Below are 22,755 nucleotides of genomic sequence, written 5' to 3' on the forward strand. Positions count from 1 at the left end.
AAAGTGAAAATGTACGAAAATGGAAAAAAAAAATAAATAATTCACATATTAGAATTAGCATTCAAATTTTTCAAGTAAATCTCAAATATCTACTAAAACTCTCAATTGGCTTGGGTGTGAGTGAATTTGGGAATATGAGTGAGTGTGCCTAGTAATGGGCTCATGCCCAATTCAATATTGGTTCCTGGGTTTCAGTCATTCTTGCCATGGTAGGCTGTGGAACCCGAAAAAAGATTGCCCTGTTTATTGTCTGCAGACTAAACAAAAAAAAAAAAAACTTTTCTGTGTACTTCCAGTTTTGTGGTGTATTCAAGACAAAAGAAAAGGTTGTTGGGCTGGATAGTCAAGGTCAGATTTGAATAGAGTTCCGTCCAGCGGTTTGTCTGGCAGACTGATCCAGAATGGAAGGGTCTGTTGCTCTCACTAGGTGGCTGTGAAGAAAGAAGGAGATGACAGTGTTACTGATAGTGACCCCTCTCATCCTGGCAGGTTATTACATACCTCGTCTGGGCCTGTGAGGAGGTACTCCGATGCTCATGTATAACAACTAATATGGCATCTAATGATGGTGATGTTCATTAGTTCATAGGTACCATGCCATAGGTTTTCAAGTATCCAACCAGTAAAATGTGGACTAATTCATTGTCTCACTGCTGCTAACATCACTCCCATTTGGTGAATCTAATGGTGATGAAAGAGGCAGACTTCTTAAAATCTTACATTTGCAAGGAGCTGAAAGTAAGGCTGCAGGTTACAGTGCTGCCTCACTGTGCTTTCGCTTTACTTTGATTCTTAGCTGATGTGCATTTTTTGTGAAGTTTGCATGTCCTACAGTAACGGTAAGGGTTTACTGCAGCTGCCATAGACCCGGGACTATTGATAGTCATGTACTGAGATGAGCTAGAACAATGACGACACTTATCATAGCAGGAATAAGGTGCAAAATGCAATAGTGCTATTATTCTGCAAAACAAGTTCAATACTCTTTCCATTTTATATATAGATATATATAAAGATATATGTCTAAGTATGGTATCCGTGTGGAGGGTAAAGACAAAAAAATAAGTAATAAAAGTTCTTTCATAAAACCAAGGCTAAAAGAAAACTGTACTCCATAAAACAAAGCAAGGTAGGTACCTGGCCACCTAAGCTCAACTATGCTTGTGGCCATGGATATTCGCCTTGATCGGTGCTCCAGCAACCCTGTCTTTCCTCTATCAACATTCTAATGATTTAAAGCTCACAGACGCCTTGCCACCTTTTCTTGATCCAGCATCTTACACTTGCCTCAATCTGTACTTTAACACCAGCACTTTGCTCCTTCGCCACCCTCGCATCTCTCTCTTTCCTCTTCTGTTTCTCTCTGTCTGTCTTTCTCTCTCTCTGTCCGTCTCTCTCCATGTTTTCCACCCAGATCTGCGTCACTCCAGTAATTACTTAGTGTATTTTCTTGCTAAACCAGCCCCATTGAGCTCTACAAAATCATCAACTCCTTTTTTATTTATTATTTCCCCTCTCTCTTTTTGTCTCTTTTTTACTGTTCCATTCCCCTGTTCTGTTCAGGTTTCTCTTTCTTTATACTGATAGTGATGCAGTCAACTGTATATTGTGTCTATTGTGTCTGCATATTAACGCTGTATCAGCTGATCAATCCATAAACCTCAAGAGCTGATCCGCTACGCTACCGCATACTCCTGTACCCCTTCAGAGCCTGAGCATCCTGTATTTATATAGTTAAAACTGTCCATCACCTTGGCCCAAACATACTTCACCACACCTTACATTAAGATTTATTTGGGGAATCCAAGACATGTCACTAGTTTGTTCAGCAGTTCTGTGGTTTGGCATTGTGTCCAAGGCTGATTCCTGCCTTGCATCCATTTTGATTTCTACTTCTCCAGTGTTTCATGGAGCGCTTTACAGATCTGAAAGTGGATGGAAGGATTGAAATCTCTTCTGCCTGGACAGTTAGGTTAAGCAAAGATAAATTAATGTAATGTGTAGTATTTAAAATTAAATATTGAAATGTGGCCTGGATCGTTACCTCATTTCATACACTATAATCCACAATCTGTTAACATGAATATTTTGTGCAGAGTAATCATTTTTAGTTTAAAGCAGTGTAGTACATTTATCTGGCAGTCATCCACTACCATTTCCATGTGTTTTTTTTCATCTGAGTTATAAATGTGTGTTTGATTGCCACTTTACTGGAAGTGTCATAACTTGCTCTCTATATATAACTGGTTAAAGTTTAAAAGTCCGTTTACATGGTGTGGTACCCGGATGGGAGTGGAGAAAGGCTATAATGTTAATGTTGTTGTCTGGAATTGGATCAGATATGAAAGATCAGATGTTGAAACATACTAAGGTAAAATGCAAAGTTTGCAGATATTTGATAGCAGTTAAAAGTGGCAGCACATCCAGCTTATTCCTCCACTTAAAACAGAAACAGCAGATTGGTGCCAATGTAAGAAAGCACAGGACGAAGTTAAAGCCCCAACCAACTATTCCTGAGTATTCTTTACTCTGCTTCAGCATTGACCGCCCAAGGTGCGCTCCCTGTTAAACAGTATGTCCTGTTAGCGTGATTTATATTTGGAGCAGAGCGTGCTTTGTCTGGTGCCAGATTGGTCTTTTTACACTGCTATGGTGGCTAGGCTATGGTGGAGGAGAAGAACAAGCCGGCCATTTATAATGGGCAGTCAGAGGGATATCTGAGTGCAGTTTGAGGAAGTGACCCCTCAACAGGCGGGTAACTCCAGACACCTCTAGGTATACTGGAGGGAAGAAGCTGGCTGGTGTGCTCTGCAAGTTAAACTGTTTGTTTGAAGAAAAAGTAAAAAAATGTTACCTGTGGTAAAATTCATGTCTCAAGTATAGGGCTTTTCTCACTGACAATAAACATATAAATACGTTTTGTAAACTGCTCAAAAAAATTAAAGGAACACTTTGAAAACACATCAGATCTCAATGGGAAAAAGAAATCCTCCTGGATATCTATACTGATATAGACTGGGTAATGTGTTAGGAACGAAAGGATGCCACATCGTTTGATGGAAATGAAAATTATCAACCTTCAGAGCCCTGAATTCAAAGACGCCCCAAAAATCAGAGTGAAAAAATTATGTGGCAGGCTAGTCCATTTTGCCAAAATTAAATTGCAGCAACTCAAAATTGTATGCAGCACTTTGTATGGCCCCTGTGTTCTTGTATACATGCCTGACAACATCGGTGCATGCTTCTAATGAGATGACAGATGGTGTTGTGGGGGATCTCCTCCCAGATCTGGACCAGGGCATCACTGAGCTCCTGGACAGTCTGAGGTGCAACCTGGTGGCATTGGATGGACCAAAACATAATGTCCCAGAGGTGTTCTATTGGATTTAGGTCAGGAAAGTGTGGTGGCCAGTCAATGGTATCAATTCCTTCATCCTCCAGGAACTGCCTGCATACTCTCACCACATGAGGCCAGGAATTGTCGTGCACCAGGAGCCACTGTACCAGCATAGGGTCTGACAATGGGTCCAAAGATTTCATCCTGATACCTAATGGCAGCCAAGGTGCCTTTGTCAAGCCTGTAGCGGTCTGTGTGACCCTCCATGGATATGCCTCCCCAGACAATCATTAACCCACCACCAAACTGCTCATGCTGAATGATGTTACAGGCAGCATAATGTTCTCCATGGCTTCTCCAGACCCTTTCACTTCTGTCACGTGCTCAGGTTGAACCTGCTCTCATCTGTAAAAAGCACAGGGCACCAGTGGTGCATCTGCCAATTCTGGTATTCTATGGCGAATGCCAATCGAGCTGCATGCTGCTGGGCAGTGAGCTCAGGGCCCATTAGAGGACATGGGGCCCTTGGGTCACCCTCATGAAGTCTTTCTGGTTGTTTGGTCAGAGACATTCACACCAGTGGCCTGCTGGAGGTCATTTTGTAGGGCTCTGGCAGTGCTCATCCTGTTCCTCCTTGCCCAAAGGAGCAGATACTGGTCCTGCTGATGGGTTATGGACCTTCTATGGCCCTCTCCAGCTCTCCTAAAGTAACTGCTTGTCTCCTAGAATCTCCTCCATGCCCTTGAGACTGTGCAGGGAGACACAGCAAACCTTCTGGCAATGACACGTATTGATGTGCCATCCTGGAGAAGTTGGACTATCTGTGCAACCTCTGTAGGGTCCAGGTATCGCCTCATGCTACCAGTAGTGACACTGACTGTAGCCAAATGCAAAACTAGTGAAGAAACAGTCAGAAAAGATGAGGAGGGAAAAATGTCAGTGGCCTCCACCTGTTAAACCATTCCTGTTTTGGGGGTCATCTCATTGTTGCCCCTCTAGTGCATCTGTTGTTAATTTCATTAACACCACAGCAGCTGAAACTGATTAACAACCCCCTCTGCTACTTAACTGACCAGATTAATATCCCATAAGTTTCATTGACTTTATGCTATACTCTGATTAAAAAGTGTTCCTTTAATTTTTTTGAGCAGTATATTTCTAGGAAGGATGCAGTTGTATTTTCAGGCTGCAAAATGAGCACAACAAAGTGAGTTTTGTCTTAAAATTTTTTAAATAAATCACACGTAAATCAAAATTTTATCACCCAGCCCTCCAAAATTCATTCTGTACAGTTTCGATAATAGACAGCAACAACTTGTCTTCTAGTTGGAGAGTCCATTTTACTTTTGCCTTTGTAAAATTGTTTCCCCGTATTAAAACTGTGTATATGTAGGTGTTTCAATATATGTGGTATGGTGGCTCAGTGAGAGGCATTGTCATTTCACAAAGCAGACACACTATTCATTGGCAAATTGGAGATTGTCCTACGAAGACTATTCTTCTGATGCTCACATGGGTTTCCTATCAGATTGGTTAATTTGCTGTTAGAGATTGTTTTTTTTTTTTGAGGCATAATGATACTTTCCCCAGATACTCATTGTGTTAAGTGAAACTTCACTTAGTAATATTATTAATAAATAATCTCCCTAAGCAATATTCAGTTGTGGTCTGTGGACTGTCCGGACCAACTTTGCCTGTGAGAGGATATGTCTGTAATTCATTCTTATAACATGACAAGTTCATTTAACACATTAGATGCTCCTCCTGGAAGATGTTTTTTTATTTTGCCATCTGTATCCAGTCAAAATCAAGATAGCCTTGTATACCACAGAACAGGGTTTCATTAGACCACATTATCAGCTTCCTGTGAGGTTAGTTTGAGTTTTTAAATGGCAATGGAGAAGAATAAAATGTCAATATGCCATTGTACAGTGCTTTAAAAAAGTAACTACACCCCAAGAAGAGGTGCCTATATGTGTTCTACATATGTGCATATTTGGGTATTTAATTTGCTGTTCAACAGTATTAACTGTTACATGTCGTAACAAATAATAATGAAAATTATTCTTTTCAATCACTTATTCAACAAAAAAGCCACAAATGCAGCTATATGCTCTGTAAAAATAAGCACTCCCCAAGCTTCGACAACTTCTGTTGCCCTTGCTGGCAGATATAATAACATCTTGTAGTCATTTCTTGTGATTTATAGTTAAGTTGTGCTCACCCTTTCGTATGGAACTCCCTTCAATTTAGAATTTTTAAGAGCTTTCTTACATGTTATGTCCGCTTGAAGTTCCTCCCACAGCACTTCTATGGGACTAAGATCCGGGCATTGACTTGGCCTTGAAATGCTTCATTATTTCACTGTATTAATTTTGGCAGTACTCCCAGTTCACACATTCCATGGTTTTTGACCACCTTGCAAAACATTTAAAGAACTCCAGTTTAACATTTACTTCAGGTGCCCTTTGTTTTCCTAATGTTTTTTAACATTTTGATTTACTTTGTGCTTTCTCCTTAAACAATTGTTCCTTTTATCTGACAAACCATGCATGCCCACTAGGAAAGATTAATGTGTTTTTATCATTTCAGTGCAGATGGCAAACTTTTACAAAGTGTGACTAGAATTTTTTTCCAGCAGAAATTACTTTTTCCTAATGTTAGTGTGGATCAAACCTTAGTCCCACACTTGGCGGAAAACAAAATTTAAAGTCTGGGGTCTCACCCATGCATTTTCTCAGTTGTTAGAGCCAGCAATCTAATGGGAAATGTAGAGCATGGATACAACATTAACACAGACTATAAAAACTGTGACCCTGTCGTTTTGTGTTACTTTATACTGTAAGTCCAGTTATGATTAATATGTGTTATATTAATTTATTTTGTTATTACTGATAGAAGGTTTAACAATTCAGTGTATGTAAATATATATATTAGGTACACCTGTTGAACTGTTTGTTAATGCAAATTTCTAATTAGCCAATCACATGGCAGGAACTCAAATCATTTAGGCATGTGGACATTGTCAAGAAGTTCAAGCTGAACATCACATTGGGGAAGAAAGGTGATTTAAGTGACTTTGACCGTGGCAAGGTTGTTGGTGCCAGACAGGCTGGTCATGGTCTAGTTAAGAAACTGCTGATCTACTGGGATTTTCATGCACAACCATCTCTAGGGTTTACAAAGAATGGCCTAAAAAAGGGAAAATATCCAATGAGCAGCAGTTCTCTGGGCGAAAATACCTTGTTGATGTCTGTGGTCAGTGGAGAAAGATCAGACTGGATTGAGCTGATAGAAAGACAACAGTAACTCAAAGAACCATGAATTACAACCGAGGTATGCAGAAGATCATCTCTTAGTGCACAACAAAGCAGACTTTGAAGCAGTAGGGCTGCGACAGCAGGAGATCGCAGTGGTTGCCACTCGAGTCAGCAGCAGTGACATCAGGGTTATTACCTACAAAACACAAGGAATACATGAGAAGATAGCAAAATACATACAGTATATACTAAATAATAAATAAACAGAACAATAATAACAAATAATACATCATTACAATAAATAAACGGAAGACACTTAAAAGACCTGCGAGACGAAAGAGTTTGGCCATGGAGCGTCTCTTGGAGACCTTAAACATGAGACTGTGGCAAGAGATTGACCCAGGCATGATTGTACCCGTTGGCGCGATACAAATATGGAGAAAGTTAAAGAATATGATTGTAGGAAAATTAGAAAGTATTAAAAAAAAGAAAGTAAAGATCGCAGTAGCGTAAACAAATGTAAATTATTACTCGAAAAAGGGAAAATAATCACCAAGGACCAGGTGTCATTGAAAAAAGTGGTTGTTGTTGAATTACTGAGTGCATTTTTTAAATCAAAGTGAGATTTTAGACATTAACATGCAACATCCATCCATCCATTATCCAACCTGCCTAACTACAGGGGGTCTGCTGGAGCCAATCCCAGCCAACACAGGGCGCAAAGCAGGAAACAAACCCCGGGCAGGGCGCTAGCCACCTGCAGTAATGTGCAACATTTTTCTTCAAATGTAAAACAGATGCAATGAAATTATTTATTTTTCCTCACAATAAATTTAAACATTTAACTTTTACCGACTGTTTAGCATTCCTGTTTATACAGGAATAAGGAAAGTTGTGTTGTGTTCTTCTTACTGAGTTCAAAGTCAGCTTCTGGTATTTCATTGCTATTAAATGAGTGCATTACTCTTTAAAAAGAAAGAATGAAGTGATTCTGGCAAACTTGGCACTTTAATGGGATTCAGTAGGTATGGAGATTCCTGACATTTCTATAGCCCATTAACATATAAACAAGCTTTGGCATTTTTCCCCCAAGAACAATTGATTTTGTTAAACTAAAACTCGGCTGTGATGTTGCCTCCTATTTTGTTTATTCTCAACATTTCTGCTTGGGCTTTAGTTTCTCTGGGTTGTTGGCATCATTGTGGTATTCACTGTGCCATCACAGCTCCAGTAATAAGGGTTCAGCACCCATAACAGGGTTTTTTCTTAAGAACTTGAAGAGGAATTTTGTGAAATGTACTTAATCCTTGTTTATTGATTTTTATGATGACCTTGGAATATGTTAACAGTTTAAAATTTTAAATTAAAACAAAGCAGGACACTAACCACTACACTGGCATGCCACTAGTAAATTGACAATTAGGGATGGAAAAGGAAAATAATATTAAAGTTTTGTGCATTTAGGAATCCACAAAGTCTTATTAACTGGCAGATGTAAAACATTTGGGAATACATAGCCAATAAGGCATCCACGCTTTGTGAATGGCACACTAATCAACCACTTGTAAATCATAATCTCATCTGTTTTAAACATAAATTTTAATTTGTAAACATGTAATAATACTTCTCATGGGCTCACCACCTATGGGAGAGGCCAAGGAGGTCGGGTGCAGTGTGAGTTGGGTGGTGGCTGAAGGTGGGGACCTTGGCGGTTCGATCCTCGGTTAAAGAAGCTGGCTTTTGGGACGTGGAATGTCACCTCTCTGAAGGGGAAGGAGCCTGATGTAGTGCGCGAGGTCGAGAGGTTCCGGCTTGATATAGTTGGGCTCACCTCAATACACAGGTTGGACTCTGGAACCAATCTCCTTGAGAGGGGCTGGACTCTCTGCCACTCTTGAGTTGCCACAGGTGAGAAGCGCCATGCGGGTGTGGGCATACTTATTGCCCCCCAACTTGGAGCCTGTCTTTGGGGTTTACCCCGGTGGACGAGAGGGTAGCCTTCCTCCGCCTTCAGGTGGGGGGACGGGTCCTGACTGTTGTTTGTGCATATGCTCCGAACAGCAGTTTGGAGTACCCACCCTTTTTGGAGTCCCTGGAGGGGCTGCTAGAGGGCATACCTTCTGGGGACTCCCTTATACTGCTGGGAGACTTCAATGCTCAAGTGGGCAATGCCAGTGAGACCTGGAAGGGCGTGATTGGGAGGAATGGCCCCGCTGATCTGAACCCGAGCAGAGTTTTTTGGACTTCTGTGCTCATCACGGATTGTCCATGTTCAAGCATAGGGGTGTTCATATGTGCACTTGGCACCAGGACCCCCTAGGCCTCAGTTCGATGATCGACTTTGCAGCCACATGTCTTGGACACTCGGTTGAAGAAAGGGGCAGAGCTGTCAACTGATCACCACCTGGTGGTGAGTTGGCTTCGATGGTGGGGGAGGATGCCGGTTAGGCCTGGTAGGCCCAAACGTGTTGTGAGGGTCTGCTGGGAACGTCTGGCAGAGTCCCCTGTCAGAAGTAGCTTCAACTCCCACCTCTGACAAAACTTCGACCACGTCCTGAGGGAGGTGGGGGACATTGAGTCCAAATGGGCCATGTTCCGTGCCTCTATTGTTGAGGCGGCTGACCGGAACTGTGGCCATAAGGTGGTCGGTGCCTGTCGTGGTGGCAATCCCCGAACATGTTGGTGGACACCGGCGGTGAAGGATGCTGTCAAGCTGAAGAAGGAGTCCTACTGGACCCTTTTGTCCTGTGGGACTCTGGAGGCAGCTAATAGGTACCGACAGGCCAAGCGGAATGCGGCTTCGGTTGTTTCTGAGGCAAAAACTCGGGCATGGGAAGAGTTTAGGGAGGCCATTGAGAACAACTTTCGGACAGCTTCGAGGAGATTCTGGTCCACCGTCCGGCGTCTCAGGAGGGGAAAGCAGTGCAGTATCAACACTGTATATGGTGGGACGTTGTGGGTCGGTGTGGGGAGTACTTCGAAGACCTCCTCAATCCCACCAACATGCCTTCCAGTGAGGAAGCAGAGCCTGGGGACTCTGAGGTGGGCTCCCCCATCTCTGGGGCAGAGGTCACCAAGATGGTTAAAAAACTCCTTGGTGGCAGGGCCCTGGGGGTGAATGAGATACGCCCGGAATTCCTCAAGGCTGTGGATGTTGTAGGACTGTCTTGGTTGACACGTCTCTGCAACATCGCATGGACATCGGGGACAGTGCCTCTGGATTGGCAGACCGGGGTGGTGATTCCCCTCTTTAAAAAGGGGGACCGGAAGGTGTGTTCCAACTACAGAGGGATCACACTCCTCAGCCTCCCTGGAAAAGTCTATTCAGGGGTTCTGGAGAGGAGGGTCCGTCGGATAGTCGAACCTCGGATTCAGGAGGAACAGTGTGGTTTTCATCCTGGTCACGGAAAAGTGGACCAGCTCTACACCCTTAGCAGGATCCTGGAGGGTACATGGGAGTTTGCCCAACCAGTCTACATGTGTTTTGTGGACTTGGTAAAGGCGTCCAACCGTGTCCCTCGGGGAATCCTGTGTGGGGTGCTCTGGGAGTATGGGGTGCCGGACCCCTGATAAGAGCTGTTCGGTCCCTGTACAACCGGTGTCAGTGCCTGGTCCGCATTGCCGGCAGTAAGTCAAACCCATTTCCAGTGAGAGTTGGACTCCGCCAGGGCTGCCCTTTGTCACCGATTCTGTTCATAACTTTTATGGACAGAATTTCTAGGCGCAGCCAGGTTGTTGAGGGGGTCCGGTTTGGTGGACTCAGGATTGGGTCACTGCTTTTTGCAGATGATGTTGTCCTGTTTGCTTCATCAGGCTGTGATCTTCAGCTCTCTCTGAATCGGTTCGCAGCTGAGTGTAAAGCGGCTGGGATGGGAATCAGCACCTCCAAATCTGAGACCTTGGTCCTCAGCTGGAAAAGGGTGGACTGCCCTTTCAGGGTTGGGGGAGAAATCCTGCCCCAAGTGGAGGAGTTCAAGTATCTCTGGGTCATGTTCACGAGTGAAGGAAGAATGGAGCGTAAGATTGACAGGCGGATTGGTGCCTCCCTGGCCAGGTGTTCCGAGCATGTCTAACCGGGAGGAGGCCCTGGGGAAGACCCAGGACACGCTGGAGGGACTATGTCTCCCGGCTGCCCTGGGAACGCCATTGGGATTCTCCCGGAAGAGCTAGAAGAAGTGGCCGGGGAGAGGGAAGTCTGGGCCTCTCTGCTCAAGCTGCTGCCTCCGCGACCCGACCTCGGATAAGCGGAAGAGGATGGATGGATGGATGTAATAATAATTCTTGTCTGAACATCCTTGCAAAGCTTTTTCCTTGTTCAGTATGCAGCCACTTCACATTTCACAGTGGAATTAATGAATGGTTCATGGTAGATTGAGACAGAGTGAAACTAACATTACAGCCATTGGGCCATATTGCTCGGCTCCAGTGATGACATATACATAACCAATACGGCACAGCACTGATGTAATTTTTCCAATTTGATTTTTTTCCAGCTCCCTGAATGGAATGGGCAGTCGAGCCTTTTCACATGATAGCATTTTTATCTCTGAAGTTTCAGAAGAAGACGGGAGCTCAGTCAGAGTCATGTCTGAGGAAAGCACCTCTGGAAAAGTCAAAAGCATTCAGGTAGGCAGGCTATGACATTTTGTAATTCTCACATGTATATTTTGAACAACAAAGCAGTAAGCAGTGTTGTCAGAGTTGTCCCTGTCTGCTTGACATTCATAAAGCAAAGTAACAATATATACGTGTTCTACAAAGAAAGTTTAGCTCCTTTTATTGTACTTTGACTTTTGTAACAAATAGAAGCACAATAAAAGGTCAGTTCTTGTAGATAAGCTCCCTGGTGGCATACTGTGAACCCGCACATAGTTTGTATGCCGGTTTCTTTTTTCTTAATGTACTTTCCTTTATTTCGTTATTAAGCTGCTTGTGTTGTCAAAAAAATAATCACTGCTACTTGCTGTAGTACATGAAAGTCCAAATGGAATTCATTTCTGTATTTATTTTACTTGATAGCAGCAGGCTAACCCTTTAGCTCACTTAATCCGTTAAAGTATTTCTTGAAGGCATTTAGTGTAGAAATATACTTGTCAAGTAAAACAAACTTTATAAAAAGCTAACAGTAACTCTTTGTATAATTGACTGTAGAAATTATCAGTGACACATTGAGATGGGGGCAGTACGGTGGCACAGTGGTAGCGTTGGTAACGATTCGCTTCCCGGGTCCTCCCTGTGGGGAGTTTGCATGTTCTCCCCATGTCTGCATGGGTTTCCTCTGGGTGCTCTGGTTTCCTCCCACAGTCCAAAGACATGCAGGTTAGCTGCACTGGCGCTCCTAAATGGTCCCTAGTGTGTGCTTGGTGTGTGTGTGTGTGTGTGTGTGTCCTGCGATGGGCTGGCGCCCTGCCTGGGATTTGTTCCTGCCTTGTGTCCTGTGTTGGCTGGGATTGGCTCCAGCAGACCCACGTGACCCTGTGTTAGGATATAGCGGGCTGGAGAATGACTGACTGACATTGAGTTTGCTGCAGGATTACCTACTACAGGTGACAGGGTATTTGGTTATGTTATAAAGAAAATTAAAATTATTCAGTGTTTGTTAAAATTGTTAATAATCGTTCTCTTCATTGCAATTAAAGCCTAAGAACAGAATTGCCTCATCATATTATGGATTTGAATAAATGTCTACCAACGAAAAACTGTAAAAGCAATTAGAGCTTCAACAACTAAACAATGTCCTCAGTGTACTGTACAGTGAGTGCAAAAAATCACACGGACCTGTACTTAAGAGACCGTTTATTATTAAATTATTTGGCTGATGCCTTTATCCAAGGCAACTTACAACATCTGAGATACAATTACTTACATTTTGTTTCTTTTTCCAATTGAAGCTCAGGACTTGCTCAATGTCACACAGTGTTTGTATTGGGATTTAACCCACAACCTCAGGGTCTGAAGTCCATAGTCCAAAGTGCTACACCACACTGATCATAGAAAGGAATAGGATTACTGGTAAACTTCATTAATATTGTGCTAACATATACTAGGGCTTTAACAACTATTCAAGGTCAACAATAATAATCCGTAATAAAAACAGTGGCCAGTGAATTTTGGTATTCATAATTCGCCTAGTTACATATTTTAGAAATTTAATTTTCTTTATTGACCAAGAGTTACATTAAACACATTTTGACCAAAGTGCTCAAAAGTGTAGAGTTGTTTAAACTTCATATATAGTAAGAAATATGTGCCTTGCAAGATCGGTGCAGAAGCAGAACCATGATGCTTGAACATCTGAAAATAAAACTAATCAGAGTAATGATGATCCCTCTCTCACTCACACTTGGGGATAATCCAGCAGTACTCTCAATAGGCGCCTTGTTTTCAGGAACTAATGAGTTCCTGAGCCACTTGTGGTCTCTGACCACTTTTATATGTGGTGTTCTCCTGCACAACAGGTGCTGTAAACTTTATGCAAAATAAGTGATGTGTAAAGCAGAGTGATGAAGTGCAAAGTGCAACATGATTGGGAGTTCACGCGAGAGATTATTTCTTTGATACAATGCATCAGAGGTGGCTATGAAGAGTGATGTACTGCAAAGTGTGGACCGAGCAGGAGTTAATGGGTTGGATTATTGCTTCGATGCAGTGCATGCTGCAGTAGTGGCTTTGAAGGTTGATACGGTGCAAAGTGCTGCACTCCATTTTCACTGATACCTCTCTAAAGTCCAAGCTACTAACAGATTTGTAAGATGGAGCCAATACTTGTGGTCAACCAGTCAGCGCAATTCATTGCCTGAGGCCCACAAACTATATTCCTGGTTGAACAAAAAATATATACCCTAGAGTAGGAGCTGAAAAAAGTACCAAGAACTACAAATGGCCCGAGTTCCTGCTGTGGGAATGCTACAAATGTTCCAGAGTTTGTAAAATATCTGAAAAAATTTCCTGCAGTGGGAAAAAAAGCCTTATGTCATTTTCTTCCATTTCTTCCAGCAGCTCAAAATCCTTATCTGAAAATTTGAGTCATCAGCTATATAAGCAGCTAGTAAGTTGTTTGATGAGAGCAACAACCAGTAATTGGATGCCATACTTTAAGGGGGGAAATAAAGTTTGAATTGCGTGTGACTCACAGTCTTTGCTGTCATTCTGTGGATAAAATGAAAAAGATGCACACTAGGCAATGTTTGTCAGAATTTAAAAATGCCATCAACCATTTTACCCCTGTAACCCCTTGATGTTCAGAACAGCCTTGAAAGAGTTCAGCTAGACTTCACAGTCAGTAACAGCAATTGCCACAATGCACTTTTTTTGGCAAAAGCAATTTTTGAGCACACTTGTACTATTTGTTATGAAGAACAGCACTCTGCAAGGGATAAAACTCCTTCATTTTTTAAGTAAAACACTGGAACTTTCAAGCAGATATCAAATGCTTTAAAAGCCCAGATTAATTGATTAATTAAGAGAATAATTAAGCAACTAATTGTTTAGCAATGTAGTTGTTAGTTACAAACCTAAAAGTTATTAATATCTTGTACTCAAACTCTCTGTCCTCAGTAATTCTGTTTATCTCTAATATTGTCAACAATAGTAACACAGTATGAATATGCAGAACTTGTTTGAGGCTACCTTCTGCTTCCTCGTGATATTAATACTGTTTTTTTTTTTAATTACTGTGCATGCACATGCCACACTATGAAAGCACATAATATTTGATTAACTATGACAAACTTAGCAACCACATGCAGGTGACCGAGAGGTTGGCTCTTTCACAAAGGTTTTAATTTGAGAATAAATACAATACAGTGTAATCAGTCACTTGGACAGAATACAATTAAATTCTTCTTTGCATGCTTGACCAGCACACAACACTTTGTCAGACACTGGTGCCGTAAATCTTACTCCACAGGTTAAAGTTCAACAGCACAGAATACAATATGCCTTTGTCCAAGTGACCCCCAGTTTTACGGTCCATGCTTTACGTTCATAAAAATTGGGTAGCGAAAGGTAAGCATGTTTTAATGTTCATCCTCCTTTCAAATGAGAGTGTTTTTGTGAGGCATTGACATACTTTCTATGTATTATAGTTGATTTTAATTTGCAAGTGTGAAGTTTATAAAAATGTAGTGTGTGTTTGTCTTGATGATTTTCTAATGAATGTAACTGGTTGAACTTAAGTCAGTGTTTTGATTGCTATTTGGGCTTTGTAAAAAATAGAATTAATATTCATTTAAAGAAATCTCACTTCCTAGCCTGAGCTCTTACATGTAAATTGCAATATCCTGATAAAATTAAAAGTTTAAATCATTAAAAGCATAGAATTTGGGATTCAGCAGCGTAAATGGTGAATAGCTATAAACGATATAATTATTCACAGCAACTAAAAGAAAATGGAAACATTCAGATTTGTTGTTTTTACAGCAGGTGACAGGGGTATTTGGTAATGTTCTAAAGATGCTTTGTGTCAATCATGCAGTATTAGTTTAAAATTGTTAGTAATCATACTTTTCATTGGCATCAAAGCCTAAAAGCAGAATTGCCTCATCATGTTATGGATTATATTATGGATATAATGGGCAGACAATGTCACTGATAATATCGAAAATGTAAGGGTGAAGTTTTAGGAGAAATTGCTCAAAGGAAAAATTGGATACGTTTGTGTTATTGCTTTTACCAGACTGACAGAAAGATGATGAGTGGGCTTTTGACTTGGCAAATACTGTGACTTCAGCAAAATGAAAGAAAAAGACGGCCACAGAACAGCCGTAGGTCTGAAAGCCAATCGCTCTCTGAAATGTTGCATTTGCATGGAAAGTTGATCTTACATAAATGATAAAAAATCACACACTGAAAATAGTCCAGAATGTATTGCAGCAAGGTTGACCTAACACAGAAGGGACAGTCATCTTAAAAGCAGGAGTCAAGAGTATAGAGAAAAGAGTAAGGAAATGAAAACATTGGTAAACAATAATTAACAATAAATGCCCATGAAGTAACTAACCATAAATGCCTATGGAGTAATATGACAACAGTGTCATTAACTAGAAGACCTAAAAGCACTAAAAATGCACACTAGAGGGGGAAAATCTGTCAAAAACATTGAGTAGACACAAAAGGGGCCTTGTAGAATCTTTAAAAATAAAAGATTTATCCATCCATCCATCCATCTTCTTCCGCTTATCCGAGGTCGGGTCGCGGGGGCAGCAGCTTAAGCAGAGAGGCCCAGACTTCCCTCTCCCCGCCACTTCTTCCAGCTCTTCGGGAGAATCCCAAAGGCGTTCCCAGGCCAGCCGGAGACATAGTCCCTCCAGCGTGTCCTGGGTCTTCCCCGGGGCCTCCTCCCGGTTGGACGTGCCAGGAACACCTCACCAGGGAGGCGTCCAGGAGGTATCCTGATCAGATGCCCGAGCCACCTCATCTGACTCCTCTCGATGCGGAGGAGCAGCGGCTCTACTCTGAGCCCCTCCCGGATGACTGAGCTTCTCACCATATCTTTAAGGGAAAGCCCAGACACCCTGCGGAGGAAACTCATTTCAGCCACTTGTATTCGCGATCTCGTTCTTTCGGTCACTACCCATAGCTCATTACCATAGGTGAGGGTAGGAGCGTAGATCGACTGGTAAATTGAGAGCTTTGCCTTACGGCTCAGCTCCTTTTTCACCACGACAGACCGATGCAGAGCCCGCATCACTGCGGATGCCGCACCGATCCGCCTGTCGATCTCACGCTTCATTCTTCCCACACTCGTGAACAAGACCCCGAGATACTTGAACTCCTCCACTTGGGGCAGGATCTCTCCCCCAACCCTGAGAGGGCACTCCACCCTTTTCCGGCTGAGGACCATGCTCTCGGATTTGGAGGTGCTGATTCTCATCCCAGCCACCACACTAAATAAAAAAGATTTATTCTTGATAAAAAATGTTCTCCTATAACAAGGAAGCTCCATGCAGCACAAATCCAAAATGAAATTGCCTGTAATAAGAAGGTAATCTCAATCAAACAAGACCCAATAAAGATTCTAATGGCAAAGATACTGTAAAACACAGAGCAGAAGGCTGTAAAATCCTTAAAATCACAAAGCACATTAAATTTACAAAAAGTACAAGAGCTCACCACTCCTAAGCGCATTTGAAACGAACCACCAGGAACTGTGGGAGACCATCCAGATATATAGGGTGGAGGGCAGTTCCTGGTGTTCCCTCTTGGGGGACCACCCACAAAACACATGGAACATAACACAAGCAAAGAAAATGCAGGAGATAGTTAACAAAAGTGACATTAACATAAATAAACAACTCAAAGAATAAAAAAACATAAAACAAGACTTTTTAAACCCTAGCCAAAGGGGGAACCCTGGCTGAAATATAACAAGTAGTTTGTGTGAGCACTGCCCTGACACTCAAGCTAAATGCTATTGAAGCTGTGTCTTTTCCAGTTTACCAAAATTGTGTTGCTACTGAGTTGGCAATGGGGGGTTATAATAGAATCTCTCATAGACTATGTATTAATATATAGGCAAACATTTTAACATAACTGAAAATACGTCTATCACATTAATATAACCTAAAAAACTAACTAATGGCTCTTACACATCTGGCCCCTAATTGTTTATGCTAAGGGCAATATCAATTAGTACAACATCTCTTCTGGCATAGCAGTTTTGCTGCGTCTGCCTCCCATCTTTAGACTTCCACATTACAGGACCGGATCAAGTTTGTAGATTTGGCTATTTTTCTTTACATGGTGATTTTTGTGTAAAGCTTTCACTTCTTCTGGATGAGCTTGCAATTGACTGAGGTGAATAAGCTCTGTTTCAGCTGTCACAGGCGGCTGGGGGTGGAGTCCAGCCGGGATGCCCGAGGGGACCGGAAGAGGGCTGGTGCCTCCTCCCGACCATGAGGGGGCGACCGCTCTGGTTTTGTTGGTGGCCTCGGGTAGAGGGCTTGGAAGTCCAACCCTGTAGGGGCCCATGATCACCGCCAGGCGGTGCCCCGGTGCCTAAAGAACCCTGGAGCCCAGCACTTCCGCCACTGGATAACCCTTGGGGAATCACACCACATGGCCGTAGTGCCGTAACTGATGCTCCCTCACAATGCAGATAATGTGCCTCACAAAGTCAAACCAGCGGTACCCAAGGATTCTCCGAAGAGACACAGTACCAAAGTCTTCTAAAAAAAAGTGGCTTTAACTTCATTGTTGATGTATATTCCTACATATGTCCTGTGATTTGTGTTTTGTCTTTCTGGGTTGTATTTAGATTGGGTGATTATAAACTGGAATGCCTTTCTTTCATCTTTCAAGTAATGTAGCACTTCTTTGAATCTAAGAAACCACACCACTGCTTTATTGAAACTTAGTCAATCTGAGTAGTAGTCTATGAGTTCTTATTTTACGATTTCAGCTTACTTTTTCACATTTGCTGTGGTACTGTTTACTACAGAGCCTTTGATTTCTGGATCATCATTAATAAGCAAGTCCTCTTCATTGGTTCTTTTTGGCCACGTATGATCTGGCTTTAGTAGGAAATTTGGGCCTTAAATCCATGTCTTACTTTTTTTTTTAATTTTATTGATTTTATTGTAATCATTCCATACAAACATATCACTTTTTACAAAAAAAAATAGGATTGAAAACAAATCAACCCCCACCCCTGAGAAAGAGAGCATGGCCAACGGACTAAAAAGTAAAAATGAATAAACTGATAAGTTTGTTAGGTGGATACAGTTACATGTAGAAGAAAAAGAAGTGGAGAGAGAATCTACTTCCTCAGTGCTTTAAGAGCTTATTTTAAAATGTTATTGATTAGATTCTGCCAGGTTTTGGAAAAGTTCTGCACAGATTCTCTAAGTGAGAATTAGATTTTTTCCAGTTTCAAATACAGGCAGTCCCTGTACGAGATACGTACGAGATAGGGACTGTAGGTTTGTACTTAAATTGAATTTGTATGTAAGTTGGAACAGGTACATCAGTTTAATAAATGCTATTGTTGACCGACTGTGACCAAATGCACTGCCAAAGAATGATGGAGTTTCACCTCTTTCTGACCTTTTTATTATTTCTACTTTATTTTCAATGGTGATGGTTTTTCTGTTCTTTACTGCATCACCAGCACTTGCATCAGATTTGTGTTTTAGAGAAATTCTTGAAGGGTGAAGACAAAAGGTTAAGATGAGCTCTTCTGCACAGCACTGTGCAGCTATCACAGCAGGAAGGCACCCGTCCTCAGCACGTCTGATATATAGGGTGGGCCAGATATAATTATGCTATAACTTATTCAGTTTATTACATAGAAAATCACCCGAAAAATCCCGGACCTTCGAGAAGTGTGCGAACTGAAGACATGAAGAATCATCTTCACGCTAAACTGGAATCGTCCCTGCATAAATCAAAGTCATCCAGACAATCTGGATCTACATAATTAGATCTGGGTCACCCTGTACTGACAAGGGACAACTTCCTGCTATGTGCGTAACAGTACAAGCAGGCTTGCTATTGAGAATGAATGGGCACAGGAACGGGCGGTTCATCACCAGCCCACCTCACACTCACCTCCACTACAGCATGCTGCCTGCATCTGCAACACCACCGCCCCCATTCAACACGCAGCCATCCGAGGCACACTACAATGCTATCCTCCGCCGCCCTCAATGGCCTCCGTTCAGCCACAACCGGAACGAATGGGGCAGCCATGTGTGGTGGGCAGGCAGTGAAACCGGTTGCCGCCGGGAGCTGACCGAGGGACACTACACTGCACGAGCAGCAAAATCGCCCCCCTCCAGCCTCCATCCAGCCACCACTTACAGCGTCCCCAGACTGAAGATGACGGAGCAGCAGTTACTGAGGCGCATGCGTCGCAGCTGCGGCCCTGTTCCTATGTCGTAGGTCGGATGTACGTAACCTGGGGACTATCTGTAATATAAAACATCAGTTACCCACTGACTTAAAAGAGGAGAGTTAGGATTCTTTCAGTTTAACAAAATAAGTCTATATGCCAATAGTGTAGTGAAGGCAATCACAATTTCTTTGTCCTCCTCCACATTAAGCCCATCTGGAAGAACACCAAACACAGCTGTTAGTGGATTAGGAGGGATTGTGACACCGATTGCAAATAGCAGTGGTGACAAGGGGCATCCTTGTCTGGTACCCTGTTCTAGTTTAAAGTACAGTAGTCTGAGCAAATGTTGTTAATACAAACTGAAGCTTCTGGATTGGTATACAGTAGTTTTATCCATACAACCAATATTCGGGCCAAACCCAAATTTCTTTAATGTAGTGAAAAGGTAGTTCCATTCAATCATATCAAATGCTTTTTCTGCATACAACGATAATAATAACTCTGGGGTGTTTGACTTTGCAGATGAATATATTACATTAAACAGGCGTTGAGATTGGAAGCTAAGTGTCGGCCTTTAATAAATCCAGTTTGATCTTGTGATTTTACCGAAGGCAGCACTTTCTCCATACTTCTAGCTAGGACTTTGGAGAGTATCTTAACATCATTATTCAAAAGTGAAATTGGTCTGTATAATGCACATTGTAATAAGTCCTTGTTTTGTTTAGAAAAGACGGGGATTAATGCTTGGCGAAGAGTTTGAGGTAGAATTTGATTGTCTACAGCTTCTGTAAATGTTGCTAATAAGATGGGAGCTAGCTGAGTGGAGAAATTCTTAGAAAATTTGACAGGGTAGCCATCAGGGCCTGCTGCTTTCGCGCTTTGAAGTGACTTTATAGCATCTGGTAATTCTGACAGCGCCAAAGGCTTATCCAGTTCCTCTGCATTAAAAGTATCTATTTGTGGTATCTGGAATATAAGGATTTCAAGTAGTCTCTAAATGTGTGCATAATATTTTTATGGTCAATGATTTTATCTCTGTTCGTGTTGGTGATTGCTGGGATTGTATTGCAAACTTCTTGCTTGTGGATTTGTTGAGCTAAGAGCTTATTAGCTTTCACTCCATGTTCATAGTAATGATGTCTTGATTTAAAAATGAGTTATTCAGTTTCTTTGGTTGTTAAGAGGTCGAGCTCTGAATGCAGAGCCTGTCTTTTCCTATGAAGAGCTTCACTTGGACACCTGGCATGTTCTTGATCTATTCTAGTAATTTCGCTGGTTAGCTCTGATACCTTATTGGTTTCTAATTTATTTCTGTGGGAAAGATATGAAATAATCTGCCCTCTTAAGAAGGCCTTTAGAGTTTCCCAGAGTATTCCTGCAGAGACCTCTGAGGATGTATTTGTCTCTAGGAAGAAACTGATTTGTTTTGATATAAATTCTGCACAGTTTTCATCTGCTGATAGAAGTGGGTTAAGACGCCATCTGCGAGATGAGTATGTGGGGCATAATGATTTCAGCTCCAAGATCAGAGGGGCATGGTCAGAAGTAACAATAGCGTTGTACTTGCAAGATTTAATCGCAGGCAAGAAATTATTATATATAAAGAAATAATCAATTCTTGAGTAACAATAATGCACTGGTGAGTAGAATGAATATGTTCTCGAGTTTGGGTTTAGAAACCTCCAGTGGTCTGATAAGTTGTGGTTACTTAAAAACTGTGTAATTGTCTTTGCAGTGTTAGGTGTCATCCCCCCTGTGACAGGAGGCCTATCTAAGAGTGGATTTATAACACAATTAATGTCCCCAGCCATTATAATTTTATGAGTGTTCACATTGGGAATAGAAGCAAATACATTTTGCATGAATTCCCTATCATTGACATTAGGTGAATAAACATTTATCAAAATCACTTTACAGTTAAATAAGTTGCCCATGACAATCACATATCTCCCTTCAGGATCAGATACTACATCTGATGCTACAAATGAGACTGTTCTATATATAAGAATTCCCACACCTCTAGTTATCTTTGTAAAGCTGGAATGGAACATTTGCCCAGTCCAGTCTTTTTGCAGCTAAATAAGTGGGTCTCCTGTAAAAATACTATTTTAGCGTGTAAACCTGTTAGGTGAGAGAATACTTTCTTTCTCTTTAATTCATGATTCAAGCCTTTAACATTCCAGGTCAGAAAGTTAACTGTCCCACCATGGAGACAATGATTCTGAATTTTTGATGTCATTTTCTAGTCTTAAGTGGAAGTGTGACAGCTTTAACCTTAATTTCCAGTTTTCCCACGAGTTATTGCCATACAGCCTATTGTTACATTGGAAGTTATAGTTATAAGGATTAAAAGGATAGATTAGATATAGCTTGCTCTCTTTCTGTACTTCTTTCTCTTTCAATACTTTAGGGTTTTTTGTGAGCTCTTTACAAAACTGCACCACTGAATTGACCCTCTGTTTGTTGAAGCACTTTGGATGTGCTGAAACACGAGGCATACTTTCTACCTGATAATGTTTTCTTTACCTTTTAATCTCTAATTGTACGCCCCTCTCAAACAACACTCTACAAAACTGACTTAACATGCCATGCTTAACGCTTTTTTAAATACATGTTGTAAAAATGGATGACCTACAGAGCCCCTAAAGGGACATGAGAGAAAAAAAATGTATTTCTTGTGCTTACAAGGGGCCTCTTGTATAAACAGTGGATATGCACAAAAACCCATTTCTACTCTCACTTTGAGGTGTAGAAAAACTAAAGATGGCGTAAAGTCACACACATTTTCAAGGCAGCCTCACATAATGCATACACAACTTTCTGCTTGGTTTTGCAAAGGTGTTGCACCCAGTGTCAAAACAGTTTAGAATGTAGTAGAATGTAGTACAATAGATGATTTCACTGTTTTAGTAAAAAACACAAATCAACTTATCCAATTCAGTTACTATCCCTATCTTCATATCAGTTGCTCCATTTTGCTCCAGTGAAGCCTAATATTGGCTGTAGACAAAAAGCATAAATTGGGATTGGGACAAAAAATTAAAACTGAATGCAAAGTGTATTGTGAAGAGATGTCCAGTTTTGTCTGGTAGTAAAAAGTATAGTTAATTGGTGAAGTAAAGAGAATTTTCCAAGACTAAATATACCTTAGATAGAAGCATAGACATGAGTGTGACATATTTGAGAAACACTCTACATATTAGAAAGTAGGCTAGAACTGGAGCTGTTTCTGATAAAAAGGTGAACTGGTAGAAAAAAGTATCATCGTATAAATAATATAAATTATCATAAAAATACTGAGTCCTTTATTACAGAGAGAGAGT

The 22,755-nt window shown here is 41.5% G+C and overlaps 1 protein-coding gene across 2 annotated transcripts in view; it reads left to right on the forward strand.

The window, feature by feature from the left end:
* The window catches only part of cracd (capping protein inhibiting regulator of actin dynamics), a 310,383-nt gene that overhangs the window by 230,347 nt on the left and 57,281 nt on the right, over nt 1-22,755 (forward strand). For both annotated transcript variants that reach the window (XM_039750891.1, XM_039750890.1), the window contains one exon: nt 11,091-11,223. In XM_039750891.1, the coding sequence (XP_039606825.1) occupies nt 11,104-11,223 (120 nt within the window). In that variant the 5' untranslated portion in view covers nt 11,091-11,103. The remainder of the gene's footprint in view (nt 1-11,090; nt 11,224-22,755) is intronic.

The sequence above is a fragment of the Polypterus senegalus genome, chromosome 4 (genome assembly GCF_016835505.1).
Source record: "Polypterus senegalus isolate Bchr_013 chromosome 4, ASM1683550v1, whole genome shotgun sequence".
Classification (NCBI taxonomy): domain Eukaryota; kingdom Metazoa; phylum Chordata; class Cladistia; order Polypteriformes; family Polypteridae; genus Polypterus; species Polypterus senegalus.